Source organism: Eucalyptus grandis, chromosome 8 (assembly GCF_016545825.1).
Source record: "Eucalyptus grandis isolate ANBG69807.140 chromosome 8, ASM1654582v1, whole genome shotgun sequence".
Classification (NCBI taxonomy): Eukaryota; Viridiplantae; Streptophyta; class Magnoliopsida; order Myrtales; family Myrtaceae; genus Eucalyptus; species Eucalyptus grandis.
In genome coordinates, this window is record NC_052619.1 from 45,576,213 (window position 1) to 45,601,226 (window position 25,014).

Below are 25,014 nucleotides of genomic sequence, written 5' to 3' on the forward strand. Positions count from 1 at the left end.
TGCTCCACCTTAGCCTATAACACGTAGTTATCAAACCATGCTCTTATTATTGCATTTTGAATGCCTACAAACTATCTAGAAATTTTCAAACGTAGTCAATTGTTGGTAAGTTGATATGCATTCCCTTCTCCTGACATTGGTATACCATAATGACAGGTAATCAAAGTCAGTGAAGATTATAGGGACTGAGAAGCTAACCAGTGTCTTCTCGAAACCTTGAGTAACTGTAGGTGGATCCTCCCCGTTGCAGCACAGTAGGGCCATAAACTCAGCAATAAACGCAGCAATGTCAGCACGAGATCTGTAAAGATTTCTGATCTTCTTGTATAGAAGTTTCTCCTCTGCATAACGTAAATCGCCTTAAAATTAAGTACTTTTGTTCGATATATGGATCTGACGAAAATAATCTGCCCGCACAAAAAGGAATCTGGAGAAGATGGACAACTTTTTGTTTGAGAACATCAATGATCTCACCGTTCTTTTGCACGAAAACTTCCACTAGTTTCTTGAAGGATTCTTGTTTCTTTGTTACCCGCACCAAGAAGGGCGATAGATCTCGCCCTTGAAACCTGAAGTCATCAAGAAATAGGTTGAGCATTGAAGTAAAACAGTAAGAGAGAGAAAGAGAGCTTGGGATTAATTCCAAGTCCGTTAAGAAAGGTAGTTAAAAGCAAAGGCAAGGTATAACATACTCATTGCCCGCGGTAATCATGCCACTGAACTCAACTGAGCAGCCAAGTACAAAGACAGTGATGTATTTAAAACAGTCTGATATGTTGATTGTTGTTGTGAATTCTTGGAAATCTTCAGAGTCATTCTCGACAATGCACCGGGTAAACTCCAAAGTGACCCTGATCAGATTACTGATCTCCAAAAAAGCCTTGCTTCGCTGTTCGGAGGACTTACTAGTTGCATGTAACCCTCTCAACCTGGCCATCAAGCGTAAAAGTTCGTCCGATTCTTCAATTTGAGTGAGACGCCATTTCTCGGCATAATGCATCGTCAAAGGTAACAGTGTCAGCACGGCCCTGGCACCCCATGGAAAGGATGACAACTGGTCGAAAATCGATGCCAGTGTTTCGCCCACATTGTTGGTGTGTTGGGCTCTGCAAGTAATCTGTCAGGGAGTACATAGTTTTCGATATTAAATGTGGGAAGTAAAAAGATCCAGAGGAGTACGATAGAAAGGACAAAGAGTTTAATATATACATCCTTGGCTTCTTTTTCTTTTTTGATAGGATGAACAATCTTAGCGTTGCACTAGAAAGTGCTTTTACTTTACTATCAGTTTTCATCTAAGATATTTTTTAGAAGACTAAAATAGTATGGATCTCCCGCATTTATATGCTTCCGCTTTAAGAGAGAATTGCCACTGTTAATATGAAATTACCTGACAACACAATTCAGTGATTGTGGATGAAATTTCTTTGGAAGGCAAGGTTAAGCTTTTGCTCTGAACATGGTTACCCTGAAAAATCAATTCACTTGTGAGCCCTAACCATGAAATATTAGTGAACATAAAAGCATGTAAAAATTGTGTATCTTTATAAACTTTGGCTGGACAAGAGTAAAAAAGGAGATTGATTTGAGAAGCAAAAGTCATTTTGCCCTGAAAAACCATCACGCATTATAACCAACCAATTAACCGTGGAATAAATGGGAAAGACGATAGTATTTGCCATGAATTTCATGTTTTTGTGAGTAATATGTTGTGGTGATGCGACAAATTATCCACGGGCATCAATATACATATAAGTATGTAATTCATAATTCAGGGGCTTGAGCATAGAGGTTCAGCTACCAAAAAGCTTGTGGAATACCTTACTAGTCCCATGAACCAGTTAGGTTCAAGTTTTTGTATTTTACTAAGAAATAAATTCACTACTAAGAAGTAAATGAAAAAAAAAAAGCACTACAGCATGTAGTTCACTATGCTTGTCCATTATTATATCTTTGGCAGAGTGTTCTCAGCAACGGCCGTGGCAAGGTCCAGGATTTCCTCGATGATGGTCAAGTAATCCTTGACATCTAAAGGTGCTGCGCTAGATGACGGCTTGCACGTGACAACCTTCATGAGCTTGTCCTCGTTGTCGAGGAGGGCGAGCAAGTCGGTCATGAAGCCATTGTTGCCGGCCATTGTTGGGACGCAGGGAAAAGGGAAGGAGTGAAGCAGAGAAAGTTCAGGGTTTCAAGGGAGTGAATGAAGTGAAGAAGGATGGCTTGTGTGGAGCAAACTGCAGGTCCCTGGTGACCTATTTATAATTCTCCAAGGCTGCAACGCGACAACTAATGAGCCGGTACGAACGATTAATTAATATGAGTCAAGACGCATTTGCACAACACTTTGTAACACCCCAAAGCCACAACAAAACAACTCATGAGCCGGTAAAAATGGTTGAATAATATGAGTCATTTTGAGATATATATACTTTGTCGGTTAAGAGGTCGCAACGCAACAACTTATGAGCCAATGAGATATATATACACCCGTCACCTAAACACGACGAGGGCCACGAAACCCTCATCAGCTGCGGTGGAGGCCTAGGCAAGGGCTATGACCCTAGCCCTAGTCGGCCAGAGTTGTGAAGAAAAAACAAAGAAGAGAAAAAAGGAAAAAGAAGAGAATGAATAAATGAATTCATAGAATTATTAAAATATTATTAAAAATTATCTATATTAGTGTTGGCTGTGCCAGGTAAGACTACTCACATCTATAGTAGTGATTTCTAACCAAAATTGATTAGATGGACTTAATTGGCAAATTATGAAAAATGTTTACAACTCAATTGATAAAATTAATGGCTAAGGAATAAAATGTCAAATTTGTAATATATTTAGGATTTTTTGAACAATTTTCTCCTAAACAAAATAATGATAAGTTTGTTGAACATGCTACAAATTTACGTACCATAAATTAGTGTATTTGTTGGTCACTTTCGAGTTTCTCTATACCTAATTTTGATAAATGTGTCCAATTTGTGTCGAGAATTATCACCCCTTTATTATCACTCGATCAACTATTATCGTCCTTATTACAAAAAATAAAATAAAAAATCAACTATTTTCGTCCATAATATTTACCTTTTGTGCCTATTTTCCTTTTGGTCATATAACTCAAAACTTGTTATTTTTCCAGTACATACATGAAGTCCAGCCATTTGGTCATGATCTGGGTGACATCACTGTGTCTTTGCAAGGATGACATCACTGTTATAGATGCCAAAAACATAAAATATGATAGATCTAGGTCAATGTTTAAATACGTTGTCAAACTTATTTTAGTTCGCGAGTCATTGATTATATTTATGAACAAAGCGAATATTTTCACGAGGTCAAGTGTACTTTATTTATGCTAGTCTACCGGATTGTACGGCATATTCTACGCGCTCAAATTTCATGGAGTGGAATTTGATTATTTGAGGGATAAACTCGTGGAGATTAAAAAAGAAAATTCCACCTACAGAGCTGTTAATTTAACGAATGATTTTGTCAAAATTTTCAATATTGATTATTTCGAACATACTATTCTATCACCTGTGAACATATTCTTTTATCGGTTTAATTAAGGTGCTTTTATTTCATTGAAAGTTTCTTGATAGTGAAAACTAAATTTTCATGAAAATTATTTATAAGGGAAATTTTAAATTTTCATTTGTTTGGCAGTTAAAGGAAAATAACTTTTAAAGAAATTTTTTTTTCTCCCAATTTAAGTTTGTTGTTTTTAGTCCATGAAACACATCTTCCATAGAGCAATTAGCTCTTCTTTTTTTTTTTATCATCCAAATACCATAAAATCGCAAAAAAAAAAAAAAAAAAATCTGAAAAACAATTTGTCTTCAGACAAATCAACCCATACCCGAATCCAAACTTGTTGTCAATCCATGGAAAACACCTTTTGTAGACTGATTAGTTTTCCCTAATCCAAGTATTAGAAAATCGCAAAATTTTCCGGAAAATAATTTTCCTTCAAATAAGTTCAAATTGGGAAAAACAATCTCCCCTTCTAGTAAGAAGGAAATCATGAAAGTTTCCATGGTTTCTTGCTTTGTGTCGGGGTGAGAAGAATAGGTCCCACTATGTCTACTTTGTATCTTTCATCAATATTTTTCTTTATATTTTTCCAATCATTTTGAACTATTTCTCGCATAAATCGTTTGTACCATCTCCTAAGTATATTTCATTGTTTCTCATATTCTTCTATATTCCCAAAATTAAAAATTAAAAACACGATGATATATTATATTTTTCATAAATGATTTCACATTTTATTTACTAATTTCTTTGTAATTCATGTTATTTTGATGGATTACATAATAAATAAATAATATGTTGATTTCAATTTTAAGTCATTACATTTTATTTTTTATGATACAAATTGCCTTTGGTGGACTCACCTCTTATCAAGTATTATAAAATCGATTTTCTTGAATTTTTGTCCACACAAATAAAAATACCTTATTACCAAAAAAAAAAAAAACCAAATAACGGTTTACTTTTTCTGGGTTGCAAATGGTACCAGGTTATGATCTCCTCTCCAGCATCAAAATTCGAATATGTGATATGTTTGTTGAATATAATGTAAACTTATGTACTCTAAATTAACGTATTCTCTGGTCATTTCAGAGTTTCTCAATACCTAATTTCATGAATGTTTCTAGCATTAGATCAGCTATTACCGTCCACAACATTTATTTTGTACCGCACTGCCTATTTTTCTTTTTGGTAATAATTTGCAATTCGTAATAAATACCATGAACATACTGACTTCATAATGAATAAAAATACAAAGGACAAAAAAAAGACATGAATTCATATTCATCTAGGGTTGATGTTAAGGTTTATATCTCCAATTTAATACAGATCTAAATTTTATTTCACATTGTGAGTAAGAAGAATGCAATGTAGTGCTGTGATATTTTGAGTTGACATAAAAGTCATGTCAATAATAATATATTTGAATATGGAAACACCTACATGGGTATAACTTGGGATCCAATTGTTCGTGAAAAATAAATAATATGAAAAAATATCTTCCTAAAACAATTGATTATATCTTTTGAAATAATTATTCAATGAAAAATATTTTTATTATAGATAATAATTTATGTCAAAATATTTTTATGGACAATGAAAGAATTTATCGTCCATTCATTTTCAAGAAAATGTTTTTCAAATCATTCATTTTTTGCTAAAAAAACGGAGCCTTAGATTCTCTTATTAGTGGTCCATTAAATTCAATGCATGTTAATTTTCTCGTATATACATGAAGTCCGGCCATTTGGCCTTAATCTGGGTGACGTCATTGCACCTTTGCAAAGCATGATATGAATGTCCTGGAGGTCATTCAATATTAAAGTCAACTGCTAATATGATAGATCTAGGTCAATTTTTTATGTACGTTGTTAATCTCATGTCAAAACCAAACCGACAGCACCTTTCCACGAGGTTAAGCGTACGTTATAATCTTCGCGCTGCAAATTTCATCCAGTGGAATTTGATTATTTAAAATAGGGCTCCTACCATGGAGATAAACTCGTGGAGGGAAAAAGTTATCCACCTATGGAGCTTTTGATTTATTTCGTCAAAATCTTAAATATTAATTGTTTCGACCTTTACTGTCTTATCACCTGGGGACACAATTTGACATTTGAGCTAAAAATTGGAACAGTTGGCATCCATTATTTGATTAGTTTTCATTTGTTTCACAAAACATAAATGATTAGAAAAATATTTTCCTCGAACTGATCAATTGTATTGATTAAAATAATTAGTTAATGAAAAATATTCTCATAACTATAATAATTTAAGAATGTTTAGTTTCCATCTATTTTGTGGTTTAAAGAAAGTAATTTTCTTCTTGCAAAAAGTGAAAATTATTCCCCCCAATCAAGCTTATTGTTTCTGGTCCATGAAAACCATCTTTCGTAAATCAATTAGTTTCCATCACTCAGACATTGAAAAGTCGGAAAACAATTTTTATCGAAATAATTTTCCTTTAAATTAACAGAGCCTCAGTTTTAAGCAGTTTTCATCCGCCTACCACTAAGGTTAAACCAGAATGCCTCTCCGAGACTTACTATCATGACCACCCTAGGACAACTTAACAAGATCAACAAAGCAAAACGATTTTTGAAATCATGCGTCACCATCTCATCCCCCATATATTTATTTGTGTATAAAGAGAATTTCACACAAGGGGCCACATCCACTGTTAATTCGAGAAGTATAACTACCCATTTTCTCAAATTAACGGTGTATAAAGGTGCTTGAATAAGCTCCGTTTTACACCGACAGTGTATGCTTAGTATTCTGATTCGTCCGGATCCTCGACAAAAGCAGGGATCATATTTCTCTGAAAATAAATTCAAATGAAGTAATTCATAGTTCAGATCAAGACTAAGGGATGCAAAATGTTGATTTTGGGTTGACCTAGAGGTCATTCCGATCTCAACATCCCAAACGTTTTCCCCTATTCGCGGATCTGAACATAAATTCTTTCACGTTCTCGATGACGATTGAATGCAATCAAATGGCAAAATTTGGGTTGACAATGAAACTCATGTCGATCCTTTAAGTCTTTCTATATACTTGAAGTTTCTGATCTATTCTTTCCTGATGTCTGTCCAATATTAATACCTAAATGCACGCACTTTGCCCCCGGGGACATGCATATGATGTCGGCGATCGACTTTGGTCTTCAGTCATACAAAAATCACCATCCATGTGTGCACATGTCATTTTTATGTTGTTCATTGAATTTGCATGTGGTTGATTGATATCCATCTTTGCAACTATTGTTTCGTGCAACAAAAATCCGATACCTTCTCAACTTGAATCTCCAAACCGAACCATAATCTGTTGGCAGGTCTGCCCGAAAACCAGATTAGTCATAAGATTCCTACTTTGAGATGCTTACCACACTCTAGAATGAAATAGCTCTACTGCCTTCAACTAATGAAATTACCAATAGAAAGCCCAAGTTCGAGCCAGTCAACATATTTATTTAAATCCATATTTACTCAAAAGTTTAAGCTAATAAGTTTTCAATCAACTGTGATATATTAACTGCTACACACCACATTGATTCTCCAATATGTGATTTTTCTAACATAACTCACACAATTAAATGCTTGAAATGTTTCTCCAATTGAGATTTAGGAAAAAAGAACTATGGCCTTTCTAATGATTGTAGCTGAAGCTTAGCAAAAAAATAAAATAAAAATCCTACTGGTCATAATGTCTCTTTCCACCTTTTCTGTACAAATTAAAATCCCTTTTTCTAGTGCTGCGATTCCAAACTTGTTATTGAGTAATTTACGAAACAAAAGATTTGTCAGTAATTGTACTCAAAAACAATTTCTTATTAAAATCATATTAGACTAGACGTAAGAATAACATTTTGCAAGTGCTTTGCTAGATATAAGGTAACTAATCATCCATAAGCCTAGATAAGGAATAAACATATCTATGTAGATTAGGTACATAACACTAGTTCACTGCGCTAGTAAGTGCATGCAGCAGTTGCTGTCTTTAATTGTGGTAGTTGCCTCCCTCATTTGACTAACTTTGTCACCACCCGAGACAAGGTGACCTTCTTGCGGCAGTGGCATCCTTGGTCCCAATAGTCATGACTCATGGAAAGTCACATTTGAGAAAATTATTATTCATATTTTATCTCTGTGTTGTCTGTTCAATATACACCAAACACTCATTCGACTATATATAAATTTACCAAGTACTATATCTGATAACTTAATCCCAACAACCAGTTTGGGGGATAGTGATTAGTGACGGCAACATTCAATAAGCCATCTAGAGATCTTGAGCAATCATAGTCATATTTCCATTCGCAGTGTAAGTTTTTCCAAAATTGGAGATACATTCTGAAATTAGAGGGTGATTTCTTTGGTGACTCACAGATAGAAAGTTCTCAGTGGACCGAATTTGGGCTCCAGTGTCAAGGATGTGGTCATAGATGCCTGATGGCACATTATCACACATTCTGTAGACCCGGTTTATTTAATTGAAGAATTTAATTATACCGTCTTCCAATTATTTTGTAAGAAATAAATGATTTACAAAATATTTTTCTAAAAATAATTGCTCATATTACTTTCAAAAGTGACAAATAGTCCATGAAAATATTTAAACATGATTTGTTATTGATAATGACAATATTTTTCCTTAGCTAATTATTTCAAGAGACACAAGAGATTATTTTTAAGAAGATAATTTTCAAATTATTTATTTTCCACGAAACAAATAGAATTTAAGAGACAATGTATTATCACTACACACTAATGAAATAAGTGCTGAATCAATAGTCCATACGTGTGAACTTAAGAAAGGATTTTAATTTACTATATTCGACATTCCTAATGGTGCGGGCTGATATTCACAAATGCAAGATTACATATTCGAACTCAACTTCTTAGATCCATGAGTCACGAACCATACTTGACTGACAACCTCCTCTGCAGCATCAAAATTTGAACATTCGATAGCAATTGTGAAGCCATCGAGAGGGAGAGCAAACAAAACAAAAGGAAAAATTGTTAAAAAAATCCTAAACCTATTGCATTTTTTTCAATTCAGTTATAAACCTTTTAATTTTATCAATTGAGTTCTAGATGTTTTTATATTTTGTCAATTAAGTCCATCCAATGAATTTGATCAGAAATCACTAACATGGATGTTAATCATCTAATGTAGTACGGCCAGCATTGACGTGAACAATTTTTAATAATATTCTAAATATTTTTTTTTTTTTTTTCAATTTTTATTTTTTTTTTTTCCTTTTTATTTTCTTTGTTCTTTTTATAATAATAGCCAACCCTCACTGGCCATTAGGCAAGGGTCACTAAGCCCTTGCCTGACCTTGAGCAAAGCAAACTCACCTAGATCTAAGCTACACAGTCTCACTCGCGACCATGATAGTTTAGGCGTGGGCCGTGAAGACTCTACCTATTGCAGGTGAGAACCACAACTGTTGCCTAAACACGGCGAGGGCCACGAAACCATCATCGATTGGGGGGGGTTTGGGAAGGGCTACAATCCTTGCCCTCATCGGGCAAAGTTGTGAAGAAAAAACAAAGAAAAGAGAAAAAGGAAAGAGGAGAATAAATAAATAGATTCAAAGAATTATTAAAATATTATTAAATGTTGTCATTGTTAGTGCTAACTATGCTGGGTAAGACGACTGACATTCAAATTAGTGATTCTAGCCAAGATTAGCTAGATGGACTCAATTGGTAGATTATAAAAATGTTTACAATTTAATTGACAAAATTAACGGTTAAGGAATAAATTGGCAAATTTGTACTATGTTTAGGATTTTTTGAACAATTTTTCCCAAAACAAAATAATGATGTGTTTGTTGAGCATGCTAAATTAATGTATTATAAATTAGTGCATTTTCTGGTCACTTTTGAGTTTCTCTATACCTAATTTTGATAAATGTGTCCAACTTTGTGTCGAGAATTATCACCCCTTTATTATCACTCGATCAACTATTATCGTCCATAACATTTGCTTTTTGTGCTTATTTTCTTTTTGGTCATATAACTCGAAGCTTGTTGTTTTTCCAGTTTATGCATGAAGTCCAGCCATTTAATCATGATCTGGGTTACATCATTGTGTCTTTGCAAGGATGACGTCACTGTTATAGATGCCAAAATTATAAAATATGACAGATCTAAGTCAATGTTTAAATACGTTGTCAAACTTATTTTAATTGTCGAGTCATTGATTATATTTATGAACAAAGCAAATATTTTCACGAGGTTTTTTTTTTTTGTCACTCCTACTCTATTCCTACTCTACACTCACTCTCTCGTACTTTTTGCCCCCTCTTGCAGGGCGTGAGTCGAAACCTACTCCCGAAACTTATGCGTCCCTATCCCCATCCCCCCGAGAAGGTGGGGATTTGAACCTCACCTCCCCCTTCCATATTGGAAGGGTGGCCACCGGGGCGAATCCCGTGGTTTATTTTCACGAGGTTAAATGTACTTTATTTATGCTAGTCTACCGGATTGTACGGCATATTCTACGCGCTCAAAGTTCATGGAGTGGAATTTGATTATTTGAAATAGTATCCAAGTTCAACCATGAAGATAAACTCGTGCAGATAAATAAAATAAAAAATAAAAAATAATCCACCTACGGAGCTGTTAATTTACCGAATGATTTTATCAAAAATTTTAATATTGATTATTTCCAATTTTACTATTTTATCACCTGTGAACATATACTTTCATCATTTTAATTAAGGTGCTTTTGTTTCATTGAATTTCCTGATAAATAAAACTAATATTTATGAAAATCATTTTCTCCCAATTTAAGCTTGTTGTTTTCGGTCTATGCAAAACATCTTCCATAGAGCAATTAGGTTGTCATCCAAATATCAGAAAATCACAAAAATATTTTCCAAGAAACAATTCTTCTTCAAACAAATCAACCCATACCCCAATCTAAACTTGTCATCAATCCATGGAAAATGTTTATGTAGAGTGATTAGTTTTTCATAATCCAAATAGTAGAAAATTGCAAAAAAACTAAAATTCTGGGAAATAATTTTCCTTCAAATAAGTTCAAATTGAGAAAAACAAATTCCCTTCTAGTAAGAAGGAAATCATGAAAGTTTCCATGGTTTCTTGCTATGCGTCTGGGTGAGAAGAATGGGTCCCACTATGTCTACTTTGTATCTTTCATCAATATTTTTCCAATCATTTTGAAATATTTCACTCGTAAATCGTTTGTACCATCTCCCGAATATATTTCACTGTTTCTCATATTCTTCCATATTCCCAAAATTAAAATTAATAACAAGATAATATATCATATTTTTCAAAAATGATTTCACATTTTGTTTCCTAATTTCTTTGTAATTCATATTATTTTGATGGATTACATAATAAATAAAGAATATGTTGATTTCAATTCTTAAGTCATTACGTTTATTTTTTTTATGGACTCACTTCTTTTCAAGTATTATAAAATCGACTTTTTTCAAATTGTTCTCAACACAAATAAAAATACCAGATAGCGGTTTACTTTCTATGAGTTACAAATGGTACCGGGTTATGATCTCCTCTCCAGCATCAAAATTCGAATACGTTATATATTTTTGAACATACTGTAAACTTATGTATTCTAGATTGACGTATTCCCTGGTCATTTCAGAGTTTCTCGATACCTAATTTCATGAATGTGTCTAGCATTAGATCAGCTATTATCGTCCATAACACTTATTTTCTACTGTGCTACCTGTTTTCTTTTTGGTCATAATTTGCAATTCGTAATAAATACCATGAACATGCCAGACTTCATAATGAATAAAAATACAAAGGACAAAAAAAGATAAGAATTTATATTCATCTGGGGCTGAGGTAAAGGTTTATATCTTCAATCTAATATGAATCTGAATTTCATTTCACGTCATGAGTGAGAAGAATGCAATGTAGTGCTATTATATTTTGAGTTGACATAACAGTCATATCGATAATAATATATTTGTATATGGAAACACCTACGCTGGAATAATTGGGATCCAATTGTTTCATGAAAAATAAATAATTTGGAAAATATCTTCCTAAAACAATTGATTAGATGGTCTGAAATAATTAATCAATGAAAATATTTTTATTATTGATAATAAATTATGTCCAAATATTTTCGTGGACAATGAAAGTATTTTTCACTCATTTATCCTTTGTAAGAGATACAAGCAATCATTTTCAGGAAAATATTTTTCAAATCATTCATTTTTTGTTAAAAAAAAAAAAAAAGCCTTAGATTCTCTTATTATTGGTCTATTAAAATCAGAGCATGTTAATTTTCTCGTGTATACATGAAGTCCAGCCATTTGGTCTTAATCTGAGTCGCACCTTCGCAAAGCATGATATCAATGTCCTGAAGGTCATTCAATATTAAAGTTAACTGCTAATCTAATAGATCTAGGTCAATTTTTTATGTACGTTGATAAAGTTATGTCAATTGTTGAGTCACTGATTATGATTATAAACAAACCGACAGCACCCTTTCACGAGGTTAAGCGTACATTATATTCTTCGTGCTCCAAATTTCATCTAGTGGAATTTGATTATTTAAAATAGGGCTCCTATGGAGGGAAAAAGTTATCCACCTATGGTGCTATTGCTTTATTTCATCAAATCTTAAATATTAATTGTTTCAACGTTTACTGTTTTATCACCTGGGAACACATATGACATTTGAGCTAAATATCGGAACAGTTTAAGGCAATGCATCCATGATTTGATTAGTTTTCATTTGTTTTACAAAAAATAAATGATTTAAAAAATATTTTCATCAAACTAATTGATTTTATCGGTTAAAATAATTAGTCAATGAAAAATATTCTCATTACTGATAATAATTTCAGATTATTTGTTTTTCGTCTATTTGGTGGTTTAAAGAAATTAATTTTCTTCTTACAAAAGTGAAAATCGTTCCCCTCAATCAAGCTTATTGTTTCCAATCCATGGAAACTGTCTTTTGTAAATCGATTAGTTTTTCGTTATTTAGACACTGAAAAGTCGGAAAACAATTGTCACTGAAATAATTTTCCTTCAAATAAACGGAGCTAAGTTTTGAGTAGTTTTCATCCGTCTACCACTAAGGTTAAACCAAAATGCCTCTCTGAGACTTACTATCGAGACCATCCTAGGACATCTTAACAAGATCAACAAATCAAAACGATTTTTGAAATCATGCATCACCATCTCATCCCCCATATATGTATATCTGTATAAAGAGAATTTCACACAAGGGGCCACGTCCACTGTTAATTCGAGAAGTGTAACGACCCACTTTCTCAAATTAATGATGTATAAAAGTGCTTGCATAATCTTCGTCTTACACAGACGGTGGATTCTTAGTATTCTGATTCGTCCCAATCCTCGACAAAAGCAGGGATAATATTTTCTCTGAAAATAAATTCAAATGAAGTAGCTCATACTTCAGATCAGGACTAAGGGACGCAAAATGTTGATTCATCTTTGGTTGACCGAGAGGTCATTCTGATCCCAACATCACAAACGTTTCCCCCTATTCGCGGATCTGAACATAAATAATTTCACGTTCTCGATGACGATTGAATACAATCAAATGGCAAAATTTGGGTTGACAATGAAAGTCATGTCGACCTATAAGTCTTTCTACATACTTGGATTTTCTGATCCATTCCTTCCTGATGTCTGTCCAATATCAATTCCTAAATGCACGATCTGCGTACATGCGTATGATGTCGGCGATCGACTTTGGTCATCAGTCATACAAAAATCACCGTCCATGTGATTCATCTGCTGCACATGCCACTTTAATTCATTAAATTTGCATGCGGTTGATTGACATCCATCTTTGTAACTATTGTTTCACGCAGCAAAAATACGATACCTTCTCAACTTGAATCTCCATACCGAACCATAATCTCTTGGCACGACTACCCAAAAACCAAGTTGGTCATAAGATTCCTACTTTGAGATATTTACCACACTTTTGGAAAAAAAAAAATATCTCTAGTACCTACACCTAATGAGATTGCCAATCCAAAACCCAAATTCGAGCCAGTCAACATATTTAGTTAAACTCACATTCACTCAAAAGTTTAAGCTAATGAGTTATCAATCAACTATAATATATTAACTGCTACACCGATTCTCCGGTATGTGACTTTTCTAACACAAATCACAAAATTGAATGCTTGAAATGTTTCTCCAATTAAGATTTAGAAAAAAAAAAAATTGTGGCCTTTCTAATGATTGTAGTTAAAGCTTAGCAAAACCAAATCCTACTGGTCAAAATGTCTTCTTTCCACCTTCTCCGTACAAATTAAAATCCTTTTATCTAGTGCTGCGATTCCAAACTTTTTATTGAGTAATTTACGAAACAAAAGATTTGTTAGTAATTGTACTCAAAGACAATTTCTTGTTAAAAAATCATATTAGACTAGACGTAGGAATAACAATTTGCAAGTGCTTTGCTAGATATAAGGTAACTAATCATCCATAAACCTAGATAAGGAATAAACATATCTATGTAGATTAGGTGCATAACACTAGTTCACTGCACTAGTAAGTGCATGCAGCAGTTGCTCTCTTTAATTGTGGTGGTTGCCTCCTCATTTGAAGAACTTTGTCACCACCCGAGACAATGTGACCTTCTTGCGGCAGTGGCATCCTTGGTCCCAATAGTCATGACTCACGGAAAGTCACATTTGAGAAACTTATTATTCATATTTTATCTCTGTGTTGTCTGTTCAATATACACCGTAGACACTCATTCAAATATATGTAAATTTACCAAGTACTATATCCGATAACATAATCCAGAGAGAAAATTACCAAAAAAAGTCTTAAACCTATTATAATTGTGCCAATTCAATCATAAAATTATTATTTTTTACTAATTGAGTCCTAAACGTTTTGCAATCATGCTAGTTCAGTTCTTCTGGTTAAAATTGGCTGGCTGGCGCTAACATAGCCGACAATTGGCAACAATTTTTTAATAATATTTTATTTTTTGATTTTTTTATTAATTTTTCCTTCTTCTTTTTCTCCTCCCTCCTCCTTCCTCCTCCTCCCTCCTTCTTCCTTTGGCTCTGGCGACTGGCCAGAGGGCTAGCCGATCATCGGACTATGGTGGCTAGGCGAGCTCACCTCACCATGGCTTGGTGAGGGCGAGCTTGCCCGGCTACTGGCGGGGTGAGCCCCCACCGGATCTGGTGAGGACTCCCTTGCTAGACCCAATGACGGCAGGGCCCACCATCGCTGTGTTTGGCGAGGCCCCCTCATCGAATCTGGTAAGGGCTCGTCTCGCTAGTGGTAGCCGAGCGACCTCACCCTTGCTTGGCCACATTAGCTCGGTGGATCGGCCAACCCCTTGGCTAGTCACCAAGCCAAAAGGGAGGAGGAAGAAGGAGGGAGGATAAAAAATTAATAAAAATTAAAATATTAGTAAAAAAAATCGTCATCGGTGTCGGCCAACCAATTTTGACTGAAAGGACTAAACTGTCATGATTGCAAAAGGTTTAGAACTCAATTGGCAAAAATAAATAAATAATAAGTTTATGACTGAATTATTACAATTGCAATAAGTTTAGGATTTTTTTGATAATTTTCCCTATTAGAAAGTTCTTTAATAGGCCATGTAGAGATCTTGAGCAATCGTAGTCATATTTACATTCACAGTGTGAGTTTTTCCAAAATTGGACAGCTACAATCCGAAATTAGAGGGCGATTTCGTTGGTGACTCACAAATAGAAAGTTCTCAGTGGACCGAATTTGGGCTCCAGTCTCAAGGATGTGGTGATAGATGCCAGATGGCACATTATCAGAAATTCTGTAGACTCAGTTTATTTAGTTGAACAATTTAATTATACCATGTTGTATTTATTTTGTGACAAATGAATGATTCATAAAATATATTTTTAAAAAAAATAATTGCTCTTATTGCTTTAAAAAATGAACGGATAGTCCATGAATATATTTAAAAGTGATTTGTTGTTGATAATGACAACATTTTTTCTTAACTAATTATTTCAAGAGACGCGAGAGATCATTTTTACGAAACTATTTTACAAATTACTCGTTTCCGCAAAATAAATGGAATTTAAGAGACGGTGTATTATCACTACACACTAGCGAAAAAATAAGTGCTGAATCAGTAGTCCATACGTGAGAACTTAAGAAAGGATTTTGATTTACTACAGTCGACATTCTTCATAAAGCCACTAGAGAGCACGGAGTCGTCAAACCCGGAGAGTCCTCTCTTACATGCTGAATAATCAGCTGCATTGTCATAGCACATAAACCGACTGCAGGTGATCCATTGGATTGCGTGAGTTTAGGGTGGCCTCCAAATGATTTATCCGATCGGCTCCACCGGGGCTAATGCGCGGGTGCAGCCACCGATTTTGGATCCGAGTCGTTAGAGTTTCCTACTTGTGTGCTGTGGTTGCCCTCGGGGATCATGATAGAATGTGGTGTCACCAAGGTTCATTGTGGATGACCGGATAAAGGACGAAGATGTGCGTGTGTGGCGAGACATTGCCTTCAATCAAGCAATGATGATGCGGTTGCGGGGTGGGCTAGTGTTGTTTTGAGTATAATGGATGGATACAGTGTGTGGAATAAATATCGATGGGTAAATGCAAATGAACGATAGAATATGATTAAAACCAATGCACACGAGCCATGCCACCAGCCGAGAATCAAAATTGGAATTGACGAAATTCACCATCGAGGCTTACCAGATGAATTACCTACCAAGGATATAGGATTTCGAATAATAGAAGCTCACTACTAAGGCCTACAAAAAGAAAAGAAAAGAAAAAAGACGCTAGTCGAGGATGTAGTGCTTCATGTCTCACCACCAAGAAAGAATCCAACTTCCAAGGATATGGAAACCGGATATGGATATTTTGCTCACACGGAGACAAATCTCATATGTTCTTAATATTCAAAATTGACTAACTTAACTTTGAGAATTCACCTCATTTTATAGAAGGATTATTACATAGGATATAGACTAAATATTGTAGACACGCGAACTACCCAACATTAATGTCATGGGAAGTACAAAACATTTTAAAGACCTAGGAACTAGAAAATGCATTATAATATTCAGACACTTGAACTTTGACTCTTGAAACCTAAGACTCATTAAACTAGGACTAAAGACAATTGACCAAATGCAAGTAAGTAATCTAGACTCTAAATTCGTTTGTCACTCTGGGCAGCGCAATAAGCACCTTCAAAGATCACCAAATAATAAAGGAAATGGTCCAAAACAGCTTTCATCGTTAGATAGTCTATTCGTAGTCTTGGAATCAACAATAAGCTTGTGTACCAATGTTTGGATAGTCAATCACTAACCATTAAATCGACAACTTGCCCACCAAATTAATAACTCTTGCATAACCAACAATTTCTACTTGAATTGATCGACAAAGCCCGGTACTTCCACATCAATTGACTTGATCCTGTATATTTTGCCCAAGAGAAGACGCTGATAAATCTTCAAGCTGGAATGCATTTGGCTTGGCTGTGTGTGTCCTTGGGGAAAATTGCAGTCAGGATCTCCATGCATGAGATGTTTGATATATTTTATGTTACCGATGATGGTTGAGATATGTCGACGTTGAGAATCTAGGTTCGGCCAAATCAAATCCATCAAGCTACCGGATGAACGGGGGATAGTGTAAAATTTCAGGAAATTTTTTAAGGGGACGTTATTTTAACTCTATACAAATTAAATTCACCACCCCCAATTTTCACTAAAAACATAATATTGTCCTCAATTTCAATTGCAATCTAAAGCGGTGGCTCCAAACTTATTTATTCCCCTTCTTTTCTTTAGTTTTTCTATTTCTGTGGAGGATCTAATTATCAAGATTAAGAATGTCGTATGCTTATTTTTGTTTATGGATTTTTTTGTCAAATTTGAATTTATTGCTATTTAGAAAATAAAAACTAGATTTTTTTCACCATTGCTCTTATAATTACTTATCTATTTTTTGTTCCTTCTATCTTCCCCTCCCCAACTGGATTTGAACCACCCACCTCTACCTTTCTCTTGTGGTTCGTCCCTCCTATCTCAATAGCTTACTTTCTTGGTGAATTTTTCATTATTTTAATTTCGCTAGTCTAAACTATATATCAAGTCTCGATATTTACCATCTCGAAGAATTTGTCTTTTTTTATTATTATTGGCAAGATGCCTTGACATGGAACATGGAAGACATTCTAGGAGTGTTAGAAAAACACTAAAAACATAGGCATGAAAAAAGTCATGCATAATGAGGCATATTAATGTTCCTCATAAACACTCCACAAATGATATTAATTTTTGTCAATCCAAAATAATGAAATTTTAATGGCATTCTACAAAAAATCTTATCTTATACAAAGCTTTGATATATATAGATTCCATCTTTTGAAGTTTCATGAATGGAAACATAACTATGATTTTGTCTCAGAAAAGCTCTAAACATATCTTCTTCTTCTTTTCATCTTATCATCCCATTATATGTATATGTAAATAAAAGACAATTGATAAAAAGAAAAATACTTGATAGTGATATGCAAAACAAAGTTGTAAAAGCGTATAAACAAATTACTGCGTTAAAAAGTTATCTATGTTAAATTTTGCTAGATTTTATTGGACAATTAATCCATAAATTTGCTCGACAATGTAAAAAATAACTATGTTTCTTTGAAATTTCATATTTTGACAAATCTATAATCCAAAAACGAAGAGAAAACATAATGCATTTAATATACATGAGATATCCACAATAAATAAGAGCAAAACGTGTGATATTATTAGTAATGGCAACTAAATCCTACATAAGAGTAGAAAAACTAACAAAAGAATAAAATTAAATAGGGTTAATACTTTTAAAAAAACCCCAAACTAGTACACCTATAACAAATTTACCCAAACTAATTTTTTGATTATGAAAAACCCCAAAATCAGTACACCCGTAACAAAGTTACCACGACTAATTATAAAAAAAAAAAAAAAAAAAAACCGGTACACTTGTAACAAACTTAACCCATTACTAAAAGGATTGAGCCGAATACAAAGATTCTATTTATTCGATCTATCTCATATCTAGATATATTTATCTAGATATACAAGATAAAAAAACATAACCAAATAAACAATTCAAATGCTTCTATTGTTTGCTCTTGTTTGTTGTGTTGGATCCACAATTAATCTTATGGATCTTTAGGATTTAATTTATTTGACCATCAAAAACCCCAAACTTATACATTTATAACAAATATACCATCCATTAAATTAGATTAATACCATGAAAATCACAAAAATTATATAGCTATAACAAATGGAGAATAAAATCTCAATGTATCATTCAACTTAATAATTTGACAGTAAAATTTAATGGAAATTAATATGAGGTAAATTTATCACAACTATACTAGTTTTGGCTAAATTTATCAAAAGTATATCAGTTTTGGGTTTTTATTAGTCAAAAAATTAATTTAGAGTAAATTTATCACATGTGTACTAGTTTGGAGTTTTTCAAGTATTAACCCAAATAAATAAATAAATTGAGGGCTACCACTTTAAATTGTAATTGAATAATTGATGGGAAATTTGTCTTTTTAATGAAAATTGAGTGAATTTAGTTATATAAGGAGTGGAAATAACACTACCCTCGTCTTAAAAAGGTTAAATTATTAGATGAAGCTTAATTTGAGATTCAAATGTTTTGACAAATAGAATTAGATAATGGAATAAATGGAAATGATCATAGGAGATGGGAATAACATTAATAGCTCTCGCTGTTATCACTAGAAAGTCCTATTTTGTGCGCCTCAAAAATGTGATTAATGATGCCTATTAACATCATAAAAACAATTTTTTATTGGGCGGAATTCATAAAAACTTTTATTCGGAGCACACAATGTCTGCATGCAGAGTACATCAAGTTCTGCACAGGGCACCTGCAATCCTGTTAAAGATTATAAAAAAGAGAAAATATCTCCCACGGTGTCTAATCAAAAGCAACGTCTCCCATGAAAACGCGACCGACGGAAACATGCGTGTTTGTTCTGGAGTGCCAAACAATGGCGTCGGGCAAGATGGCCTCATCAGCTGGTCACCGCGGTAGCATTCGAAGGGGACGGAAGTCTTCATACAATTGATCCATCCGCGTATGATCCAAACTCTAGTATCGGCTCTGGTGGTGCTGCGATAGCACTCTGGGATGTTGCCGACTCTGATGCAGGGACGGCACTCTGGTTTGTTGCCGGCTCTGGTGGTGCTGCGACAGCACTCGGGTATGTTGCCGGCTGTGGTGCTGCGACAGCACTGTCTTGAAATCCCTGAGTGCCAGGCAAAGAGGTCAGGCGAGATGGCATCATCGGCTCGTCACCGTGGCAGCACTCGAAGCTGACAGCGGTCTTCATGTACCGAGAGCACTTGGCACACTTGATGTTCTCCGGCATGTTGCCAGCTACACTGGGGATATAGAAATGGTGGCGGCGCGGCTTTTTGATGACCTCATCGTAGTGCCTTTTGAAGGCGGCCTCGAAAGGCTGTGCAGCTTTCACCCACATCTGGTGCTGCGACAGCACTGTCTCGAAATCCATGAGACGAGTGTTGACGACTACCCTTGACCCTCTCGCGATGACGGCGAACCCACCAAACTGCTTGTAGCTGGTGTAGAGCTGGAGCAGCTCCTGCGCAAGGGAATCGTAGACATCCGAACTGGCCTGCATCTTCAAGGACAGGCAGCTCTCGAGCCGGGTAAGGAATTGCTCTCTCTTGGTGCTGATGTTGATGACCTTGTAAGAGCCAATATAGCCGTTGATCTCGCTCAGATATTTTTCAATTTTTTGGACTGTCTGGGGATCTTCATCCGAGCCGTACAAGAATATGAGCTCCTCCCCTTCAATCTGGCCAACAATTAAGACACAGGCCATGTTGAAAGAACAAGAATATAAGTTGATTAAGTCAGAAATGCTTTAATCTATTTCAAAACTGTTTCCTGCATGAATTCGATATGTGTGACGTTAGATGTATCTAAATTATTAGATTGGGTGAATTTCACACGAAGTCTGCAATAATAGAAGCTTGTTCTACTTGCTTTTGCCAATAGTGTGCGAGTTTTTGTTTGCTTGAGCGTGTTATACACTAAACCATTAAATAATCTTATCAGATGATATTATAATTGAGGCTGCGTCTTCCTTCTTCCCTACTTGGAAGAAGATCACCAACTAGACTTTGACCGTCCAGTTGCGCATAGAGAAATTTCCTAAATGTAAACTAACATAAAAATAAATGTGACATGTCCAAATTTGTAACTCACCAATCACAAGTACAATAGGAGGAAGATCTTACCAACTAGAGATGGAAGATGAAAATATGGTCCAGATAATCAAAATCATAGTGCATTTGTGACTTACGCTTTTTTCGAAATCAGGGAAGACCATGTTCACCACGAGCTTAAACCAGTTGATCCCTTGCTTGATCCAGAGCTCCTTGCCCTTTGACTCCATGAACGGGAAGGCTTCCTGTCCCCAAAGACGTATCATCGCCATCGCGTCCATGTTTACCACCTTCCCCTGTTGGTTCAACACTACAACCTTAGTCTGCTGCCTAAATTGCCACTTCTTCCGGATGAACTTTGCTGCTGGCTTGCTGACCATGGAGTTGCTTGTGTACCAACGCATCCCAGATCTCTTCTCCAGGAACTTCTTCTGTGTCACCTCGTTATGTTCCTCGACAATCGGAACCCACATAATTTTGTAGTAACTTCTTTGGATGTTAGACTCACTGTAGATGCTCTTAATGGTTTTCAAATCTTCATCTGACAAGTCCAAGTCCGAAATAAGCAGCATCACAATCTTGTTCCTGAACTTCTCCACCGTTACCTATTACATGTAGTGATCGAACCATGCTGTTATTTTTCCTTTTTGAATGCCAACAAACAAACTATTTGGGAATTTCAAATGTATTTAATTACTAGTAAGTTGATATGCATTCCCTTCTCAGGACATTAAGATACAGTAATGACCAGTAATCAAAGGTCACTGAAGATAATTGGGACTGAGAGGCTAACCGTTGTCCCCTTGGAACAGTGATAAACTGTCAAAAAATCATTCTTGGTGCAAAACAGCGCCGCCATAAGCTCCACAATATCAGTACAGTGTTTGGAAAGTTTCTTAATCTTCTCATATGAAATTTGCTCCGCTGCATAATGTGAATCACAGAATTTAAGTACTTTCATTCCATAGATAGATCTGACAAAGAAAATCCGGGTACACAAAAAGGAATCTGGAGGAGATGCATGAAGGCTTCCTCCCATGATGAGAACTACTTTTTGTCTAAAACACGAACAATGATCTCACCGTGCTTTTCTCTGAAATATTCCACTTCTTTCTTGAAGGATTCATATTTCTTCGTGACCTGGTCCGAGAAGGTCCACAGATTTTGCCCTGGGAACCTGAAGTAATCAAGAAATAGGTTGAGCATTGATGTGAAACAGTTAGAGAGAGAGAGAGAGAGAGAGAAAGAGAGAGCTTGAAATTAAATCCAAGTCTGTTCACAAAGGTAGTCAAAGCAAAGTTAAGGTTATAACATACTCATTGCTCATGCTGATCAAGCCACTGAACTGAACTGAGCAGCCAAGTATGATGACTATGATGTAATAAAAACGGGCTGATATGTCGATTGATGCTGAAATTTCTCCAAAATCTTTGGAGTAGCTCACAAACTCAACAGCACACTTGGTGAACTCCAAAGTCAACTTGATTAGATTATTCAGCGCCACAAAAGCCTTGATCCGCTGTGTGTCGGAGGACTTACCAATTGCATGTGACCCTCTCAACTTCGCTGTTAAGCTTAAAAGGTCGTCAGACTCTTCAATTTGAGTGAGACGCCAATGCTCAGCATAGTACACTGATAAAGCTAGGAGTGTCAGCACTGCCTTGGCATCCCATGAAAATGATGACAACATGTTGGAAAGCGATGACACTGTTTGGTACACGTTGCTGGTTCGGGCCTTGCAAGTAATCTGTCTCGAGTAAATTGGTTTGGACATTAAATGTGGGAAGTAACAAGATCGAGAAGAATTATAAAGGACGTGACAAAGTATTTAATTTGATTTTTTTTTCCTGATGAATTGAACAATTTTAGCGCTGCAGAAAAGGTCGCTTTTACTTTAGTATCAGTTATATATATATAATGCAAATTTTCTAATCTCCAAGTCATTTAAAAAGAAAACTAAAAGGTCTGGAGCTTTCGCATTTGTACACTTCCACTTTTGAGAGAGGAATGACTCTCCCAATATGAGATTACCTGATAGCATAGTTCGTTGATGGTAGATGACAAAGGAATAGAAGTCTCTAAAGAAAGTGAGGTTGAGCTTTTGCTTTGACATTGGTCACCCTGGAAAAACGATTTCCCTTGTGAGTCCTAATCGTGAAATATTATGAACATAAAAGCATGTAAAAATTGTTTATCTTTATGAACTTCGGCTGGAGAAGAGTGAAGCCTGGAATCAATTTCAGAAGCAAAGAAATTTTGCCACAAAAAACAAGTAAATGGGAAAGATTGGATTATTTGCCATGAATTTCATGTTTGTGCAAGCAACATGTATTAGTGACGCGCCTAATCATCCAAGGGCCTGAATATATATTGTGGTAATTCAAGGGCTCGAACACAAAGGCTAGCTACTTAAAAGTCTAGGGAATGCCTTGCAAATCCCATGACCAGTTAGCTTCAGGCTTTTGGCTTTATTGAGGCTAGCAAGTAAATGGAAATGAAACTAGACCATGTTGTTGAATTTGCTTGCCCGCTAATCTACCTTTGGCGGAGAATTTTTAGCAACATTATCCACAATTGACATGGCTTGGTTGAGGATTTTCTCGACGAGATTCAAGTAAAACCTGACATTAACTTGTTCCATCCCAGAGCATGGCTTGCTCATGACATCTTTCATGAACTTGTCGTCGTCAAGGAGGCCAAGTAAGCTGGTCAAGAAGCTATTGTTTACGGCCATTTTCAGACGCAGGGAAAAGGAAGAAAGAACGTGTCAAAAAGAAGAGAAAGTTTAGGGTTTCGAGGGAGCGAGCAGAGTGAAGAAGGAAGGAAGGTTTGTGTGAAGCGAAATTGCAGGTCCCTGTGACCTATATATATCACACTCCAATCCCACGAGACGACAACCTAGGAGCCGGTAAGATTGATCTCCGCTGCTTGTTTACGCGGAGGGCTCGCTCATTTCTCACGAAAGAGAAACGTGAACGAGGCTAAAGCTAAAAGTCCAAACGAACAGCGTTAAAGCTGGAAAAGCAAGAATCCCAGGATGACGATGGTACGCGATCTCCTGAGAGATGTGGGGCAGTGAGTGATGCGATGGCGATATCTGAATAGGTAGAGAGGTTAAAAAATAGAAGGGAAGAAAAGGCCTAATTGCGGTAACGAATAAAACGTATATCGCTAGTCACACCCAAAGCACATTCCATGCTTCTTAATTAATTTACATCCCCACGAGTTTCTCGCCAACTCCAGCTCTGCTCCATGCCTGACCTCAGCTCGAGCCCTATTGCTTCTAGCTCCTTCATAGCTACGCATTGCTCGACACTCGGCTGCATGAAGCGGAACGTCCATTCCTATCTTATCATGGAGAACTTTCAAAGTGTTATTATCACAACCTTCCCAAAGGTGAAACACTAAGAGAAAATTAAAAGATTACTAAGTAAATGCTTAGCGTGGATTCTCCCTAGCCTATATCAATCGCAACATTGGAGTTTTGATTTAATCAATTAAACATGAAATTATCCATTCAAAAGTTGTCACTAATATATTGTGTATTAATTTAGAGATCAAAATAGAACGTGGGAATACCTTTTCCTTTTACGAACTAGAGATTCAACGGATACGAGATTTGGTTACGTTAGATAAATCTAACCCATTTTCATTATCTTTCCTCTTTATTTCAAAAAATATTTGCAAGTAGTCTTGGCTAATTTATTTTTTTTTTAAGAAAATTGTTAATATTACAAAAACCCCAAAATTGGTATATCTATGATAAATTCACCTTATGTTAATTTTCATTCAATTTCATTATCAAATTACTGAGACAGTTGACAGATATAGCAATTTGGGATTTTACTCTCTATTTTGTCACTATATATATATATATATATATATATATATATATATATATATATATATATATTAGTTTTGGTTTTTTGTATTATTAATTCAATATAACGGAAACTAAAGAAAAGTAAATTTGTCAAAAACATACTATTTTGAGGTTTCTAGTCGTCAAAAAATCAGTTTGGAATAAATTTGTTATAAGTGTACTAACTTGAGGTTTTTATATGATATTAACTCTTTAGAAAATGAAACAAATGTGACAAAAAAATTTGTCACAATTGAAAATCAAACGAAAAATAAAGATTGTCTTGCTCGAAGCTGAGAAACTCAATTTTTGTTGCTATAAACTGGTCAAAGGAG

General features: G+C 35.2%; 1 protein-coding gene across 1 annotated transcript; it reads right to left on the minus strand.

The window, feature by feature from the left end:
- Positions 1 to 19,433: 19,433 nt before the first annotated feature.
- LOC104414576 (protein SIEVE ELEMENT OCCLUSION B) lies at positions 19,434 to 23,607 on the minus strand. The gene is made up of 7 exons (XM_010025726.3): positions 23,357 to 23,607; positions 22,849 to 22,938; positions 22,134 to 22,564; positions 21,900 to 21,994; positions 21,611 to 21,741; positions 20,955 to 21,422; positions 19,434 to 20,444 (listed from the first exon to the last, which is right to left on the minus strand). The coding sequence occupies exons 1-7, from the start codon at positions 23,549 to 23,551 to the stop codon at positions 19,680 to 19,682; spliced, it is 2,175 nt and encodes a 724-aa protein (XP_010024028.2). The 5' UTR covers positions 23,552 to 23,607; the 3' UTR covers positions 19,434 to 19,679.
- Positions 23,608 to 25,014: the final 1,407 nt, after the last annotated feature.